At 41.6% G+C, this 18626-nt stretch overlaps 1 protein-coding gene across 3 annotated transcripts in view; it reads left to right on the forward strand.

The window, feature by feature from the left end:
• Positions 1-12859: 12859 nt before the first annotated feature.
• nlgn2a (neuroligin 2a) overlaps positions 12860-18626 on the forward strand; it is a gene marked incomplete at its 5' end in the record, with an annotated part of 136903 nt that continues 131136 nt past the window's right edge. The window contains one exon of one of the 3 annotated variants that reach the window (XM_080518897.1): positions 12860-13379. In XM_080518897.1, the coding sequence (XP_080375023.1) occupies positions 12872-13379 (508 nt within the window). Of the gene's footprint in view, positions 13393-18626 lie in introns of all 3 variants that reach the window. The other 2 variants (XM_080518895.1, XM_080518896.1) reach the window with 2 other exon arrangements.

The following is an 18626-nucleotide window of genomic DNA, read 5'->3' on the forward strand; positions in this document are numbered from 1 at the left end:
TTACCTGCGTCCCGCTAATAATTTACACCTTTGCACCAAAATTGTCTGACTTAAAGTCGAGCAGATGTTGATACGGTCAAAGAAAACGGAGACATCCTGCTCAATGCCTTTTGATATCCAAACTTTGAGCATTATGCACGTATGACCTCCAACACTGTGCATGTCTTTTAACTGGGATGATTGTAATACTCTGGAATGTCGTTCTTATTGAGACATTTTTAAGTATTTCCAATGTAAATCAAACTCAAACAGTTTGTTCATTGTTTTACAGTGCTACGAGTCATCACGTCCTCTCCCATTTTTAAAAGACCAATTTCCGTGTAGATTAATGATCATTGTAAGACACCGTGAAAAGTTGTCTTCTGTCGTACTGTGGTACGACCTACAATGCTCTGATCCAAGGTCAAAAGCACTTAGTCGACGGTAAAATCTTTATGATATAGGAGATGTGTTTAATGGTGGCATTCTTGGCCGGACACTGAAAGACAATCGTCCCTCCTTGTGGATCCACCACTACTCTCACCGTGCCGTGCGCTCACTCGCTCCGATGCCTCAACTGGACCATCCGCTGCTGCGTGGAGCAATCCAGGGAGGTTGAGCAGTTTCGGTCTTGTCATTAAATGAAGGGGGGGAATTCATATCTGGTGATTTATTAAGAAGATGGAGGAAGAGGGGAGCAGCGGATAACCAGAGCTTGACGACAGGGCGTCGAACCTGCACCAGGTCACGGCATGAGAAAAAACGGCAAGGAAAATAAAAAGGGAGCCCGGCTCACTCGTCAAAAGCTAAATACACTCATCTTTCTTCGGCGTGAGAGGTTTGCCAGCCTAAGTGATGGGACCGCGCACAGCTTGCCAGCGTGCTTGCGTGCGGCTTGCGAGGCCGTGCTGTCAGCCTGTGATTAATCTACCACTGTCTGTCTAATTACCACCCGTGCCCCTCCATGTTCTCGGGCTCCGACGCAGACGCGCTGACCCGCACCGGAAGCTAGGTGCTCCCGATGCAAATTAAAGCCCTGTAAATATTTGCTTTTAACTCTTGCGGGCACATTGTTTCCAATTTTACGCTCCGTTGGTCCGCAACCCCCCCTCTAACAGCCATCCCTCCCTCCCTCCCTCCCTCCCTCCCTCCCTCCCTCCCTCCCTCCTTCTGCCCTCCGTCCACACAGATACACATTTCACGCTCACACCTACACCGCTCGCAGCTGATATAAATATATGTACATCTCTGTGTTGTCATCAAGTTTCCTGACGGGCTCAACACTCTTCTCCTCCTCTACTGTCTGTCCCTCCTTCCTCTTCCCTCGGTCTCCGCATCCTCCTATTGTGCCGGGTATTGTAGCTGACAGTCTATCAGCCCATTCTCCCAACGTCGGACCACACCGCGGTGAATAGAGACGGCTGACGGAGGGAGGATACCGAGTGATTGTGCGAGGACAGAGAGAGTGAGCAGAAACTGTCAATGCTGATTGGCTTCACGCAGAATTGGCCAAAAAAAAAAAAAAAAAAGTTGGATGGTTTTGTAATGTGGAAAAGTTTTTACTTCCAATCATTGTGGACGTGGACACTCACATTAACATTGACAGTATTATCTGGATTGTAACATGGTTCTCACACTGTTAAAATTACACTACTCCAGTTTTAGAACTTTTGGATTTCAAAGTTTGTTTACAAGTCTTAATGGGTACTATTGCATACATTTTTTTCTTCTTCAGCTTCGAGACAGAGCTGTCAAGTCTAATTAATGTAAACAAGAAGTATCACAAAGAAGCATCAGCAGACTACTAATGAAAGAACGTTTAGATGAAATATAGGATGTAAAAAGTGACAATTGCAAAGCTGAAAAGCCTGAACACTGGCCCTAAAGGTTCAACCAGTGCTCAGCGTATAAATCTGATCGTCACAAGGAAAAACAACCAAATAGTTTGCAGTCCAGGACGTATGTCAGTTCTATGTGTCCTGCTACACCAGCAGCCTTGCATACTTTTGATTCTGTGAGCTTTCAATGGACTTACTTTACATATTCCATTAATTCAATAATATCTGCAGACAAGCCGTTATATATTAGATGTCCATCAAGGTTCAAGTGCACCTGGATATTAAAAGGAAAAGGTGCAGCATTCTTTCACTCTGTGCCCAAGTTGACTTTCTGCTGATAGTATTTGAATGTGAATATGATTTCCATGGCCAGTTAGTTAAATGAAAAAGACATGCACTCGTATACAAGTAGTTACAGCAGAAACGTTGAACCCTGTGCTTTACTTTTCATTATTATGTGCTGCAAAAGTGAACTCAGACTTTACACTCTTTTATCAATAATTTCTACAATCCTAACATAATTAAGTGTTTCAAGCATATTCAAAACTGTTAAGGTTGATAAGTAAATCCTTTTAAATTGCAGGAACATCATCTAATATCAGGATATATACTATATTTCTAATTTGATGTAAATGTATGAGCAGAACATATCGAGAAGAAAGCTTGAGAGATGCAGTATTTCATCTTTACATGCTAAAACAAGCTAAAGGAAATGAAAGTTTTATTATGTCAAGAGGAGCAACTTAAAATACAGTCCAATATCCCTTATATATGCACATGCCGCTGCAAAAGTAATACAAATCAAACAAAAGCAGCAGCATCAACAATTCATTTAATTTGGATCTCACTGGAAGAAAAATATTTCTCTGAAATTCTTGATCTCATTCAGAAAATTGTAGTATTACTCACTTGGAGAATTGAGAAATCCAATTCATAATGTAATTAATACAACGGCAGTTTAATAAAAATGTCTTTACGAGATGCATTTAATAAGTGCATATTCGCCCATCGTCTTAACATCCCTCCTTCCTTCAGAGATATCTATTGAACTCTGCTCCGACTTTGATTCCTGCTTTCAAAACACAAAGACAGAGCGATGGAGAGATAAAAAATAATGAAAAAAAAGGAGGGGGATTGACAGGAGCTTGAGTGAACACTGACCTGCCCGCTGGCTCTTTTCTATTCGGAGCCCACACAAAGGCTGTCAGTAGGATGGCAAACATACAAACACGCTTTTGTATACACACACACACACACACACACACACCCCTTCTACTGGCATTAATGTGATGTCTGTTTAGATGAAATGTCCCTTTTTCTGTTCAGCCACTCAGCATCCACTCTACCGTGCCCTCAGAATTACCTTGTGATCGACACATCAAACTGTCGTCGCAGTGTTAACACACACACGCACACACACACACACACTCCAGCCAACGTTGTACTTTTGCAAACAGACAGTGGGGATGCACTGATATTTAAATATCCAATTTTCTTGTCGCAGCCTTGACGAATTAATTAGCAAATGTTAAAACTAATGAGCTATCGATTCGAAGGCTGTCAGCCTTGAGAAGATAATGAGCATGATGCGCTTGCGTGTGAGTCGGTTGCATGCTGGAAATATAAATGTACTGTAAATGCTTTTCCATGTGTGCATTCACCTGCATCTCCCCTGTTTTTACATCTCCATCTCTTGTCTCGTGTTTCTGGCTTTCTACTAAGAACTACCTGAAAGCAGTAAGTCCTCCTGACCTTGTTCGTTCAACTGCATCCCAGCTATTAGCCGGAACCCCTTGCCTGGTGAAGTCAGTTTATTATCTGTCATTAAGTTGAATCTTGTGAGCGTCCTGACAGGTAACACAAGCAACCAAGGACGGGGTGGAAGCCAATTACTGGGGAGGTTGTCGTGAGCAGTTCGGCAGCTGCATGGGAGTAGAATTGGATGGAATTGGTTTTAGTGGGCTTTAGAATGGGGATGGATGTGATTGTGGGACTAGGATCGCCGGGTGGGTTCAACGAAAGCGATTTAACTGGGATGAACTTTAGCAGAAAAGGCACTGAGGTGAGTCAAAGGGAAAACAATGGAATGTTGTGGTTGGATAGTTTGTCCCAGGGTTTAGAGGCAAACCAAGAGCAGGGCAAAATATTTTTTTTTAATATTAACTGTATAACCTGTGTTTATTGTCTTAATTAGCCTTGTCTTTGCCTAGCATTGTGTAAAGAGTTCAAATACATCCACAATGTGGGTGACCTCACCTGTAATATGTACCTGACCACATCCAACGTAACGCTTTTTGATGAACCCAAAACACTTTTATTAATTCCTTCATCAACCAAAGTCTCACTTACAATAGTAGGAGCAACACATCAGGCAATACAACAACAAAACATCACTAAAAAATGAACTAAAAACATAGCACACTGTGGAAATCACAGTGTCCTGGCCTGCAGACACTAAATGAAACAAATGACAGTCAGCAGGCCTGAGATTGCAATGATAGATATTTGGTTTCCAAATTCATCTCCTCTTCAAAGACTTAGTTGTCCAAAGCCATGGCCTTTGTGAAAAAGAAAAAAACAAATATCGGCAAATCTAAAAATGTCGCCAACTTGTGAAGATTAACGGAGTCAAAGAGAGGAGACGAATGTAGAACATCCAGGAGGGGAAGAGATTACAAAGAGATTCAGGCGTTTCCTTTTTGATCCGCACATGAGTCGGCTCATCAAAATCAAACTCTCGGCCAGCCCAAGGAAACATAAAGGCACGCTGCTTGTTTCCCGCTAAATGAAGTGTAATTTCAATCGCGCTCACTGATCAACACTTCAGTGTCCATGAGCAGCGGCACGACCTTCACGTGAGAGATTAGCAGCAGGTTAATTGGAGGAGGCCTCTGTCACAGCACATGAAAGCAGCGCTGAACGCTACCCGCCGCAATTACCGATAACAAAAGCCCGTCGTGCTGTTGAAAACACCAAATCATAAGCACTTTATGTAATTCTTGCCTTAATGTGGGCATTAAACAGCCCCCTCATTCCGTTCCTCTCTCCCTGTAACCCTCGTGGCAACGACTTCAAAGTGTCAGCTTTCAAGGCGATGTGCTCAGAAGAAAGCATGGAACGTGATCTCTGGTGGGACTCACTGTAATTAATGAGGGGGAAAATTGTTCACATGTAGAGGAGAAAGACGACGAGAAAGAGACACAATGAGACCAACATTTGAGTGCAATCTAATTGTCCGTGCAGCAAATTGTACCGTTTTTTTTGATCGCTTTGTCAACCAGTTGACAAAAGGTTCAGGTCATACTTGGCGGGGATTTGGATCAAACCTCGTTCTGCAAACTCTTCCTCAAAGAGTTGCTATAAGGACAAAAAAATAAATCACTTCCTTCATGTTGTGGTTTTATTAGTTTTACACTCTCCTGTGTTCCTGTCCTCTTAATAGATTCGCTGACCCATTTGTTGTGACACTGCCCCACAGAGGATTCACATTTTCCAATACATCTAACCCTGCATAATTACCTCACTGCAATTACTTCCTCTTTTTTACAACAAAGGTTGAGGCAATTGCGTCAGTCTTAACTTGAAGGAATGCTTTGACATTTTGGGGCAGATGCTAAATGACTCCAGTGTAGATTTAGATGAGAAAATGCTAGACTGTCTGTCTGATTCAGGTGGTGGTAAATGTATTTTGATTTATATATATATCATTGTTAGTAGTGTTAATGTTTATAGCAGCTTGTGTGTGGTTTCATTACCAAAACAATCAATAGCACTAATCGTGGTCCTACAGGTAAACTACATAGTTGTCTAAACTTTGCCCTGTAAATGCGAAACTTTTCTGAAATGAAAATGCAAAAATGGTACAATTTCATTTTGTAAATGGACCCTTAGTTTATCAATCATTTTTGAATTCTAATGTTTATAAGCTGCAATTCTTTGCAGCCATGCAACATTTGTATTGGAACAAAATTGATTTACCATATAATGACTGCAAGAAGAAGCAGCGACAAGACTGTAGCACACGGCTTTTAGTCTATTTTTGGCTCCAAACTACATTTAAAGTACTGTGCAGTTAAGGTAATGCTAAAACTGAGAGCGGTGCAAAGACACAGCAGCTCTCAACTGTTTTCATGTCGGGCAAAAGATGACAAATTCATGTAGACCAATCAAAATAGTCATTACATTAAAACCTTGCTTTCTAATGCCTTAGAAAAATGTCTTTGGCGAAATTGTTTTCCACTTAATGTCTAATGTGGGCTGCACATTGGTAGCTAAAGCTGCAACAAAAAAGTCAGTTTGAGTGTTATTAAGCAAGGAGTTTGTTGAAAACCAGCCAAGATTTCCTTCATGTGTTCACCACAACTCAAAGATAAAGTATTGGATTTGCCACAAACTCACACTCTGTGATGTCTCATGAAGACCTCGAAGAAATGTATTCAAAGGTCACTCAGAAGATTGCACTCACTACTACACTTAACAAAAAAGTCATGCGTTTTATGTTTTTTTCTGGCCAAAGGTGAACCAACAAAGTTCTTGTGACCCATTTTGTGAATGCTTCATCTAAAATCTTCACCTCACATTTGTAGGCCATTTTCTGTGACCTTGCATATCTTTCTAACATTCTAAATGCTATCACTGTATCCACTGGAGTACTTCCGTGGGTTTTTTGGCACACATTGTAATTCATAAATAAACGGATCAGATTTTACTGGTCAAGATTACTCGCTAATCGTCACTAAGATTTTTTTTGAGTGCCACATTTAAAAGCAAGCTTTTATATCTTGTGTGGAGTCACAGTCATGACAGTGAGAAGACCCAGGTTCTATTCAAGCTTCAGGGGTTTCCCCGAATGGAGTTTGCATTTTCTCCATGTACATTTACTTTCTACAGTGAGTTCAGTTTTTACTCACAAATTAAACACATACATGTTCGGATAACTAATCCCAATGACCTTGCCTTTTCCCCAAAGTCAGCTGAAACAGGCCCAGGTTCCATGTCTTAGACTAATGGGGGTCATTGATCAAAAAAAGCCTCATTGTCTTTGATTTACCCCCTTTTTACTACGCATATGTTTTTTTTTTGTATTAAACACACGTATTATCTCACTAAGCTTGCAAGCCTGTGAGAGATTAAGCTGTCTTATGTTCCTTTACTCTTCAAGTCAGAACTGTCTATGGGAGAGGTTATTCCTAACGACTCCTACTGGCATATTGGTTGCTCCACTTTTCTTTCGTCAATTTTCCGATCGTTCATATGTCTGTTGTAGATTGTGTCCTCACACAATGAAGTCCCAGCAGCAATCCTTTTGCTTGGCAGAGGGCGTATCAATTGTATTGAGCAGTGGTGGGATTGGAATCAGATGACGTTGAAGTGACTTTTCAGGTAAAGACATTAGGCAATAAAAGGACTTTTACTGAATTTTAATTATTTAATGTTTGATGAGTTGATGGTAGCCTGCAGTCTGACTCTAATGGTTGACAAGTCGAAGGTTGTGGATGTAGAATGCATGCTAAATGTCTGGTTTGTATTCTAATTCGATTTCGTTGAGCTGTACAGAGTTACATGGACCTTAAGCAATTCAGTCTGCGGCTGAGGGGCTTTCCCTTTTAGTGCGTCTCCTGCTTTTTACATTTTTGGGGTCATTTGTTTGATAGATACAGAGTGAGATAGGATATGAGACGGATAGGCGCAGTGGACGATGATAGCACCATGTGGCGTCTCCCTCCTCCTTCTCCACTGCCTGCTAAGAGTTGAGGGAAACGTCAGGAAAATGGCATGAATCATAGATCAGTGTGCATCAAAGTGTGTGTGTGTGTGTCAGCGTGCGTGCATTTCAGGGGTAAAAAAACTCCAAACAATCCTGTTTTCTTGAAGTCTGTGACTCTGATATGGGAGTGTTTCATCTGGTCCAAAACGCCACACATGCAGAAACATTCTCATGAACGTGAATGTCGACTGCGGCTCCGTTGCCATGCTCTCCTCTTCACTCATATCCCCCTTCCTGCTTCATCAATCACTTAAGCTTTCCCACTGCTCGCTGCAGAGCTGGACCAATTAGGTCCTCTAATTGAGCCAATTAGCAATTAAACACTCAGATGCACTCCGAACTTCTTGCAGGTCCCTCCAGGCAGATTCGTGCCTGCCAAGGCTTTGGAGTTTTACCAGGGACGCTGCTCGTGTGGGCCGCCGCTGCCCTCCACTCTGACCCAAGGCTTTGGCGGCCAACAGGAGGCCGCTCTACACCTTCAGTCAGCCCACAGATGCTCATTTATCTGACACTGTATTACTGACGGACTCGAAAGACAGCGTAGAAACTCTGGTATCATTTTCTGGTTCCCACTCACTCAGGTGTTTTCAGCATCAGACCAAAGATGTATTCAAAACACATGCCATTGTGATGCTTATTCCGCAGCATAACTTCCATAACAAAGCGTCGTGTCTCGCAAAACAATTCTTGATGGCTTATTGCAGTAGGATTCTTACCAGTTACAAAATCATTGGCAGTCTGTGAAGTGCGAAACCGGCAACAAAAAGTTCTCCATTATGCACTCAGCTTGTGCTGATTGGCAATGCGATCAGATTTGTTTTTTTTTTCCCCCCCCTTTAGCGAAGCTACCAGAGAGCCTGGCAAGGGCTCAGTCAACCCTTATATTACAGTCAATGTAGTGTGGCAAGTGTGTTTTTGATGGAAGCTTGAGAATACTGAGCCAGACAGGAACTTTCCTCATGGAATGCATAGTGAATCATGTCACTTTTAAAAGAAAAGATCTCATGTTAGCAGTGTATTTTCTAAGCTTGCATCATACTTCACATAATTGATTCAACATCATCATGGTGGCGGCATGTCAAGAGTCAGAATCGCAAAAGTCCCTCGAAGGCATCAGTTATTGGCAGGCGCGCAGGTTGACAATCGGATAATGCGAATCAGTACAATGTCGTCCAGCTCTAATGCGCGTCAGTTATGATATACTGTCAGAACACATCCTGTGTTTGGCCTGCTTACAGCTATTCGGTGCCTGTTGTCTTCACACTTCTTCAATTGAACCTGCTTTAGAAGCACCTGATTGAGATGAACCACGGCAGCGTTCATGCTTGAGCCAGTGTCGCACTGGTGCAGCAACTGCGCCAGGTCCTTATTCAGTGGACAAAACATGACAAATGTGGACACGAGGATTGTCCACTGATCACATTGAAACGTTTTATTACCAAGGACCTATTGCGTCGCCATTTACATCCTCACCTTTCATCTCCCGTTCGCCGTTTCTGCTCCTTTTCTTTTCCCACGTTCTCTTCATCTCTTCCCTGCAATCTTCAAGTCTCTTTTATGTGTTTTAGAGGATGAAAGTTTAGCCTTGCTGTAGATGGCATGTGTGGGTGAAGGGCTGGCCTCCCGGCCCCCAGACTCTCCATGGTTTAATTAGAGCGCGCGTCGTGCGGGGCCCTCTTCTCCCGCAAGCGGGTGCACATCCAGACACACACACACACACACGGACGCGTGGGCAGAACAACAAAGTCCACACCGTGAGGAACAAATGCAGGCACCCCAACATATCGAGTCTGAACACACTGTACGGAAATATGAACACGAGCGATTACAGACGCTGCAGACTCGTTTGCAATTAGCGATCTCTGACGGAGCACAAATGTGTTTTTTCGCGGCTCGAGCCTGAGAGCATTGTCCCTACAAATGGCTTGTTGTACATAAAGGAACTTTATTATCATGTGAACGAGTCTCCTTATTTGCATTATCTACTCATCAGCCTATAGACTCTAATTATCTGCCGTTGTGCCTCAGGACACTCGACTCCCATACTTTCCGACTCGAATGGCTTTCCAGGCACTTAAAAGGGGGACAAAAGGGAAAAGAAAAACAGGCAATGCAATAATGCAGTTAATGATGTCTTCAAATGGGATGGTTATGGCGTGGTGATAAAAAGAAGAGAGAAAGGTGTAGTTTTAAAATGTGTTGGATTAAATTAAAAAATCGGCATGCTTTCATTTATTCATCTCCAATAGTTTTGTTCAACTTTGTCGAGGTTTGGAGCCAATCCCAGTTACTTGACCCACTGTAACCATTGAAACTGAAAGACCGACAGTAACACACGCATTCAGAGGATAAAAACCAGGTGTCCACTGGTAGAATATACAATCTTCAGAGAAAAAGCAACCACATCATACATTTCCGGAGAGCGCTATTCATTACGCCACAGTATAATCACAACTGATATAATTTCCAACATTTGATGTTATGATAAAAGAGAGTGAGCAATAAAGGATGTTGGGCTTTTAGATTTTAACTGGAGCTTTAGTCCCGCAATTTGTGGCAAATCAGCTGCCATGAAGCAGAATTTTGTAGAAATCTTGCTTATTTTCAGGTAATGGTGGTTGCAGGATACAAACAGGAGCTATTGCAACATGTTTTTCTTGAAATATTTGAAAATAAAATGATTGATGTACATAGAGTTGCTATAATTCATTTATTTGCAAATGGCCTAGCCTAACTTTTTATGGATTGATGTGTTTTGGTTGTTGTATTCTTCAATCGTGCTTGTGTGTGTAGGTGTGCAATACTTATTTATATATTGCATAACTCCATCCAACAATGTTGTGACGGTCTAATCTCCTCCGCTCCCCTTGCATTTACAGACCCCGGGACTGCAACATGAGGATTTGCACATTTCCGCAGTAGATTACATGAATGGGAGCCCAGTGGACACTCATTCATGTGTGGGTCAGTAAAGGCTTATTGCATGCATGCATGCGTGTGTGTTCTGCATACAGTCACAAAGAGTCCCGGACCATTATAAGCTGCTTACGGGCGTACATTATTGACCTTTGACCTTACTGGGCAGTGAAAGGCTCAGCCTAATCTTTAGCCTCTTCTCTTGGTCCACTCATGCTTCTATGCTATTATCACTATTATCTCAAAATGCAATGCTGCAGCTTCGAGGAAATTAATAACCATAAGTCTTCAAGCGGAAACCGCAGCGTCTAAGATCTGTGAAGTGTCCTGATGACATTGATCGCCCTGCATTGGTCACCTTTTCAAATGTGTGCAGAGTCTAAGACTAAGCTGGTGGGTTAACCACAGTTCACTGAGAAGGATTTGGTGCCCGTCCTCACAGAGGGTCAGACCAGGACAGCCCGAACATGTCCAATTTAGGATTTTCATGCATGTTATATGATGAAAGTCACAGTGAAATGTGCGCATGAGAGATTTCCATGGAGAACATCCTGCTGCAGAAATCATAAAGGGACGTGATCGCCAGAACTTATTTGCTTCTCTGCATGTTTGCCGATTCATTTGAAATTTTAAGTTGAAAGCACAACTTCTACTAATCTCTCCAGTGATTTGTCGCAGTTACAGTAAGATTGGTGAATCTGTCTTTGGGGTGTTTTCAATAAAGGACGTCTTTTAGGATATAGTGATGACTGTGACCTGACTTGGTCCATTGTACTGTATCTGGGTCAGTTGAGTTGCTGATCACAACTTGGCCAAAAAAATGGAACCTCGTTACCGTACATCCACCTTCTGCTCGTTAGAATGTAAAAGTCATCTTATTTGTTTTGAATTTGCTTATTGCAAAAAATGGGCTAGTAATTTGTTATGCATAAAAATTATTTTGTACAAAGTTATTACATACGTTAAAAATGTTGCCTCATGAAGGAGCTATTGCTGGATTTGGTTAGATGATCTCTCACATAAGCTATATTCAAATTGTTAATGGATTCAATGCATATGTAGCATCTAGTTTCAGGAACGAAAAAAAATGTTTAATCAGTGTTTAATAGCTCCATCAGGTTATGAACTCTCTAAACAACTGAAACAAGCTTTTATTTTAAGCATTGCAACATAATTCAGTGAATCGTTTTTAGGCCACATTTGATTATGACCTTTACTCCCTTCGGTAATCATCAAATGAGCAACTCATTAATACCCATTTTTTGTTGATAAAATCGTGAGTCTGATTACAGTAGTAATCACTAGGCACAACATTTATTTTGTACACTGGCAGTTTCTTCTAGCTTCATATTCTGTCTAATGTTCCATCTTTATGTAGTGAATACTGGCAGGCTGTAGACTTGATCCTTACGTCAATGGGGCAGGTATGTGCATGGCAAAACAGTGGATGCGCACTGGCATGAGCCTGATGAGCTGTAAAAGTAAAACCAATTTTTCACAGATCAGGTCAGACCATACGTAATGGTAATAGGCTAAGTGATTTGAAGTGCCTCAAAGCAATCTTTTTAGAGGCAGAGGTTTGCCTCTCTGGAAGTATTGTGGCCTGCAGATGGATACTATTGGCATTTCCCCCGCTTGTGATAACACTAAATGAAACGAAAACGTCTTGGTCACCACATGAATTCTTCACTAAATTAGGGTTTTGTCGGCTTGATTCCTCACGAGATGAAAAGAAAAAAAAAAAAAAAAAGTCTCCACATTTCAGAAGATATATTTTGCTTAGCAACAGTTTGGGGGGGGGGAGGTGCCTTGACAAAATTTAATGGAATATATTTCTCTTTCAGATAAGCTATAATCTCTCTTATCTTTCTTCCTCCCCCACCCCTTTTGCCACCGCTCTCTCTCCATTTCTCTCTCTCTCCATCACTGTCCTTCTTAAATCTTTTCCCTCCCCGCTCCTGCCTCTCTGTCTCATCCTGCAGAGTTCCTCATCACTCCAATTACCTGGATAATAGAAGACGAATAGGTATGGAACGCAACAGAGCCATGGCAGAGGAAGAGTTTCGGATCACGATTGCTCACAATCAGCACTGACCTGGCAACCACACCGAGGTCTCACCCCTTTCTCCAGCAACCCAAGGACCCTTCTTTACCCAGCAGCTACTTTGCCCTCCATCTCACCTTGACCTGACGCTCCTGGTCTGAAAGAAACCTTTAAAAAAAAAAAAAAAAGCTTTTATTAGAGTCCACCTGTATTTGTTATTGCTGTTGTCCTCCAATGTGCTACCTGCCAGGCTGTGGGTTGTAAACCACATTGTCTCATAAAGACTGAAGTTTTCCTTTGGCGCGTACGAGCAGGTGGCTCAACAATATGAATCCAGTTGCGTACCCCGTTCCGCTCGCTGTTTCTAAAGCGAGTCGACGGGGTTTGTTGTCCAGGACACGGCCCCTTGGCGTCATGACGGACTGGTACCTCATGAGCATGCTCGGCCTCATCGCCCTCTTGAGCCTGGCCTCGAGCCAGAAGATGGATCCCGCCAAACACCCCATTGTCACCACTAACTACGGCAAGCTCCGGGGCATCAAGAAGGACTTGAACAATGAGATTCTGGGCCCCGTGGAGCAGTACCTTGGCGTGCCCTACGCCACGGCGCCAATAGGCGATCGACGCTTTCAACCGCCCGAGGCCCCTGGATCGTGGCAGGAGATTCGCAACGCCACCCAGTTCGCCCCCGTATGCCCTCAGAATGTCCACGGGGTGCTTCCAGAGATCATGCTGCCCGTTTGGTTCACGGACAACCTGGACGTGGCAGCGGGTTACATCCAGAACCAGAGCGAGGACTGCCTCTACCTCAACGTCTACGTGCCCACAGAGGATGGTGAGTGGACAGAGTGGGGATGAAGGGGCTTTCATTGGGAACACGATAAGACAAGAATATAGATAACTGACTTTTCACTTCAGCCCCGACTGTTTTGTCACTGTGATTCCTGTCAAGCTTTTCAGAGATGGTAGATTCACACAGGGGTAGATTATTCAAAACACATTGGTGTCTTGGCAGGAAAAAAAGGTTTCTCTTTAGGGCCGGAGCTAAGTACTGTTTTTGGAAGATTTGAAACCACATTTAGAGACTTTTTAGAGACTCTTTTTAAGACCGAATTATCCTGCAGATGTGTCATATCTACTTAATGACTATGTATGGGTTGTTTTGCTAAAAGGTCAAACTGCTGCTCCAAGCTCCATTTAGGCCCACAGGACTGATCACCTGCTGGCCCAGGAAGAAGAGACAGGGTCAGATATTGAAAATGAAAAATAGATCTGGGCATGTCCACATTTTTACTTTTACTATCACAATCCTAAAAAATCTTTTAGCAAAGCATGGTGATTGATGTTCGTGATTCTCCATTGTAATCCAAGGTGTGTTATCGGCATATTGTCAATCAAACTAGTCAGCTATGCACCTTAAAGGTACAGTATATAAGATTTAAGTTGGTGTGGCTGCAATGAGACACTATTCCTATCGATGTAAAAAAGGCCACAACTAACAAAACTTTGGCAATGGAAAACGAAGCACAGGGTTGTACAGCTCCTCAACTGTAGTGTTGGGTCAGTTAGTGCTTAGCTTACACTCAGTTTCAGATTTATAATTTCATGTTTAACTTTTCCCATGGCAGGATTAAATGCTTTAGAAATAAGGACTAAGCGATCAGTAAGTTTCGGCTCGGATATTGAATTTGGCTCAGGGTTTACTTGAGTGTAAATCTTCCTCAACGATCCAGTCTCAACACAAAGGTACAAACAGCAGCCAAGAATTGAGTATACAGAAGTAACTTACCAGCAGGGGGAGTGAGTTTTCACTTAGTAGGTGGGTGTTTATGTAGTTTAAAAAAAAAAAAAAAATTTCAACCCAGCTACTAGATGAATAATAGTTATATGAAATTCCTGCAAATTTAATGTTGGTTTCTTATTTAGATGGCATAATAAACAAGAATAAATCTCCTTAACTATTTTCTCTTGCTGTTACCTTTTATTATTTTTATTTTCAACAGTTATTTACGTGCAGATATTATTACTGAGCCACATTTATATTTGCCAGAGAAAGTTTACAAAGTTATTGAGCCACATAATTTAATGGCAACCCTTATGGCAATGACCATGGCAGGTGTGCATATCAAATATAAACTACTTCAGCCTCAATGATATAAAACAATGTCTGTTAAAGTATTTCATATCTTTATGGACACCGTATTCATTTTTTTGCTGTTAATTTAGGGTCATTACTGTGTTTCAAAAGCTTGACAGACAAGTGTCTTTACAATTGTTTCGTCTTTGTTTGGGCAAATGGGGCTTTATTGAAAAGTCAGTTAGAACTCATAAGAAGAAAAAAACTTAACTCTGATGGAAAAGTTTTGGGGAAAGTAAATATTACCCTTTTTTTCTTAGTTCCTGCATAACTTTAAACACTATAAATATTTTAAATGCCTCTTGTTTGGCAATGACTGTGAGATTTAAGTGTATGTGTGTGTGTTTGTTTGTGTGTGTCTGTGTGTGAGGGGAGACTTGTGTATAAATACACAAACAAGATACTACATGACAAAAATCTGATGGAGGGTCAAAAGTTTGTTTTTTTTAACCACCCTTCGCTGGTTTTATGGCACAACCACATTTCCTATTTATGGTACAATAAAACAAGAGTACAAAGGTCAGGGCTGGAGCACTTTTCAATCTGCTTTATGAGAAAAAGATTAGGTGACTTTTGACTTTTCTTGGCTTTTTATTTTTTTTATTTACAAATTTTGACTTTCTCCTCCGATCCAGCTGTGCGCAGACAGTTCTGTCTGCTTGTGAGGTGCGTGCGTAATAAAAGAGAAATATTTTCATCTCGTCGGCAGGTGCGATATGAAAAGACGTCCATCACCTCTCCGACTTCCTCGCTTTCTCTCCCTTTGCTCCGGCTTCTGTAGAGTGTGTTTCACATTTGTGTTTTCTTTTGTATGCCTCCGACACAGGCCGCACAAAGTGGCCACTTTCCAGAGTAAAAAGGTTGAACCGTTGCGTTGGCGCTCATGAGAAACCTTTTGATAGCGGCGCCAACGGGACATTTCCCCGAATAAAACAATTGAAGCTTTGAGGGAGATCTTTGTGAATATGGAGGGTGTTTTTTGTGTGTGTGTGTGTGTTAAAGCACCCACAAGATGTTTGTTTTATGTCCCATATGTCACTGCTTCCATTGATGGAGTCCTTCATGCACCCCAGTCTGCTCTCAATGGGCCAAGAGCAGCAAAAACATATCAATCTACAAAACCTTCTCTTTTTTTTTTTTTTTTTACTGAATAGAATGAAATTATGAACGTGCCGTCATTTCAAACTTTTTTTTTCACCTAGGAGTCAGTGTTGGTAAATCTCTGCTGTGTTTTTCTTTTTTTGTTATTTTTTTGGGGGTATCCATACTCTGGGCAAGACGGTTGAACACAGTGTGTCACGTTGTTTCACTAACCCTTAATTACAGCTTTGCTACTCACCTGTGCATATACAATTATACTTTTCTTCTTGTACTATTGTGAGATTGTTGACTGACTTCTAATGCTGAGCTCCACTGGAATGCCACAACCTGCTCTTTTTGACGATGATGCATCTTTCCAAGTTAAGATATCCAAGCGCCTCACTATCATGCAGACTAGTTCTATCTCTGTGTTTTTCTCCAAACCATAAGAACAGGGGTTTTTTTTTTTTTGCAAGCCTACCCTCATAGTATGGTCTCAAACAAGATGTTTGATTTCTTTGTCTACTGTTGAATTGTCTTTTCTTCATCCAGCGGAGAGATTATGAATTGCAATTTCTTTGTCATTTTTACTCTCTGTAGTTTCATCCTGTGGGCTGAATGTTTGACACCTCTGCTCTAACACACTTCTGTCTTCCTTTCAGTGCTTTTATCACTTTTTTTTTTTTTTTTTTAGCGCAACACTCTTCTTTCCGCCACTTTGCTGTCACGCTGTGCCCTCAGCCCTCCACACCTCGTCATTCTCACTTCTAGCGCCATGGGCACATATAGCGTTGCTATACATCAGATCTCACAGCTATGCCCCGCCCCCCTCCATGTTTATTGCTGAAAATACAAAATGTCATAACACCCTGCTGGACGCATGTACACTGTGTGTGAACGCGTTGAACTCCGAGTGTGATGATGAAACATGTCAACGCTGTCAGCCTGTATACTCATAGAGCAGTGTGCTAAACTTCAAGAAACATCAGCAAAATGTACAATTTCTAACTAGTATAGATTGTGTGTCATCATGTATTGGGGGGGGGCTCTGAACTGGATTCACCCCTCATCCTTCATCATCACCGCAGCTATACTTGTTGTGGACAAGTCAGCCATGACATTGCTGGCCTCAGCGTTTTGCAGCAGCTCCAGGGTTGTCTTTTTCCCTGCTCCTCCTTTTCCCCTCTGCCTGTCCTCCCACATTGATTGTGAATTTTTTAGGGGTTTTTTGGGGGTGTGAATGTGCGCACTGGAGGAGCGAGAGGAGATTAGGGGGGGACAAGGAGTTGGTGTACAAAAGAGAGGATGTGAGAAAAAAGTGAAGCGAATACATTGGGAGACAAAGGGAGGGAGGAAACAAAACAAAACAAAAAAAAAACCAAGGAAAGGAAACTATGGAAATAGACAAGACGATTACAATAAATTAGGAGAGTGGAAAAAAAACGATGAGAAAAGGAAGAAAATATAGCAGTGAGTTTGGAGCAACGTAGGAGAGACTCTGAAACATAGGAAACGTAAAAAAAAACTAGAAGAGTGGGATAAAAAGGTAAGGTAGGAGACATGGCATGAAGGAAGTAACAATAGAGGAGATGGGAAGAAGGCGCAAAGGATAGGAAACAAGTTTTAATGAGAAAAGCTGAGGACATGAAATATCGAAGGGAGTGAAGAGAGGTGATTATGAAAGGTGTTAAACACAAGTGGAGAAAGTTGGAAATCAAGACATGAAAAGAGTAGATTGAGGAAGAACAGATGAGAGCTTTTGTGCCCTCTTTTATCAATCAGGCATCACTTGTTCTATACTGGGAGTGATCGGATCAACTCATTTTATACCTCTTCTATGCACAGGCATGCCCACTGATCCTCTCTTCTCTCTCTTACTCAGTTGCTATTCCATTATTCTTACCTTGAAAACTCAAATATGTCCTTTATTTCCCATCCTTCCATCTCTTGAGGCCTTTTTTTTATTTGTATCCTTTTTATAGAGCACCAATCCTTAAAAACCTTATAATTTTAAATGGATTAAGCCTGCAGAATTATTTCCTAATGCCACCATCAGTGCAAATGGAAAAAAAAAAAAAGCAAAGAAAAGTGGGACACCGACATGAATGTGTGTTTGTTCATAGATAAACAAACTCACCAACATTTGGCGCATACTCCTGGCTCTTTAATTAATACTTAAGTGCTTAGTGAGTTGCAAAGCTAGCCATGTGTTGTCATTTTTTATTAATTCTGTGCTGCGTGTGTGCAAATATGTTTCAGAAATTCTAATTCTTTTGGAGCAAATTAAGAAAGCATATTCAACTAATCATTCAGTGGAAAAGTCAATAAAATACAGTTGTATCAGATTAATAGGAGCTTACTTTAAAATGCAATTGAGAATTTCAGATATTTAATACTTTTCCATGTTAGGCTATTGAGAGGCTGACACACGAATAAATAATCTCATAAAGAAATTCCCACACATGTAATAAATCAGTACGTTTATTAAGAGAGCCTATGAGAGTACTAAGAAAAATCCAATCTGCTCTCTAATGAACGAGACGTGCAAATCTGATATGATGATTGAAAAGCATTGATAAAATACTAGATTCTCCTCGATTCATCAAACCGTGCAAGTTCACTGCAAGTCATTGTCATGCTGATTCACACAACCAGCAAAGTATCAGAGTATTAGAAGTAACCACATGATCCAGTGATAACAGTGAATCTGCGGCCTGATGATGATATCTGGAGTCCTCGGTCTTCATATAGGACAGGCTGGTCAAACACAAGGCCCATCGTTCATGACCGACCCATAAGAGGCTCCAGGAATTCACATTACAGTGAAACTGGAGAGACCCATTCTCACCCACACACAAAAGTAGG

The sequence above is a fragment of the Blennius ocellaris genome, assembly GCF_963422515.1.
Source record: "Blennius ocellaris genome assembly, chromosome: 23".
Lineage (NCBI taxonomy): Eukaryota > Metazoa > Chordata > Actinopteri > Blenniiformes > Blenniidae > Blennius > Blennius ocellaris.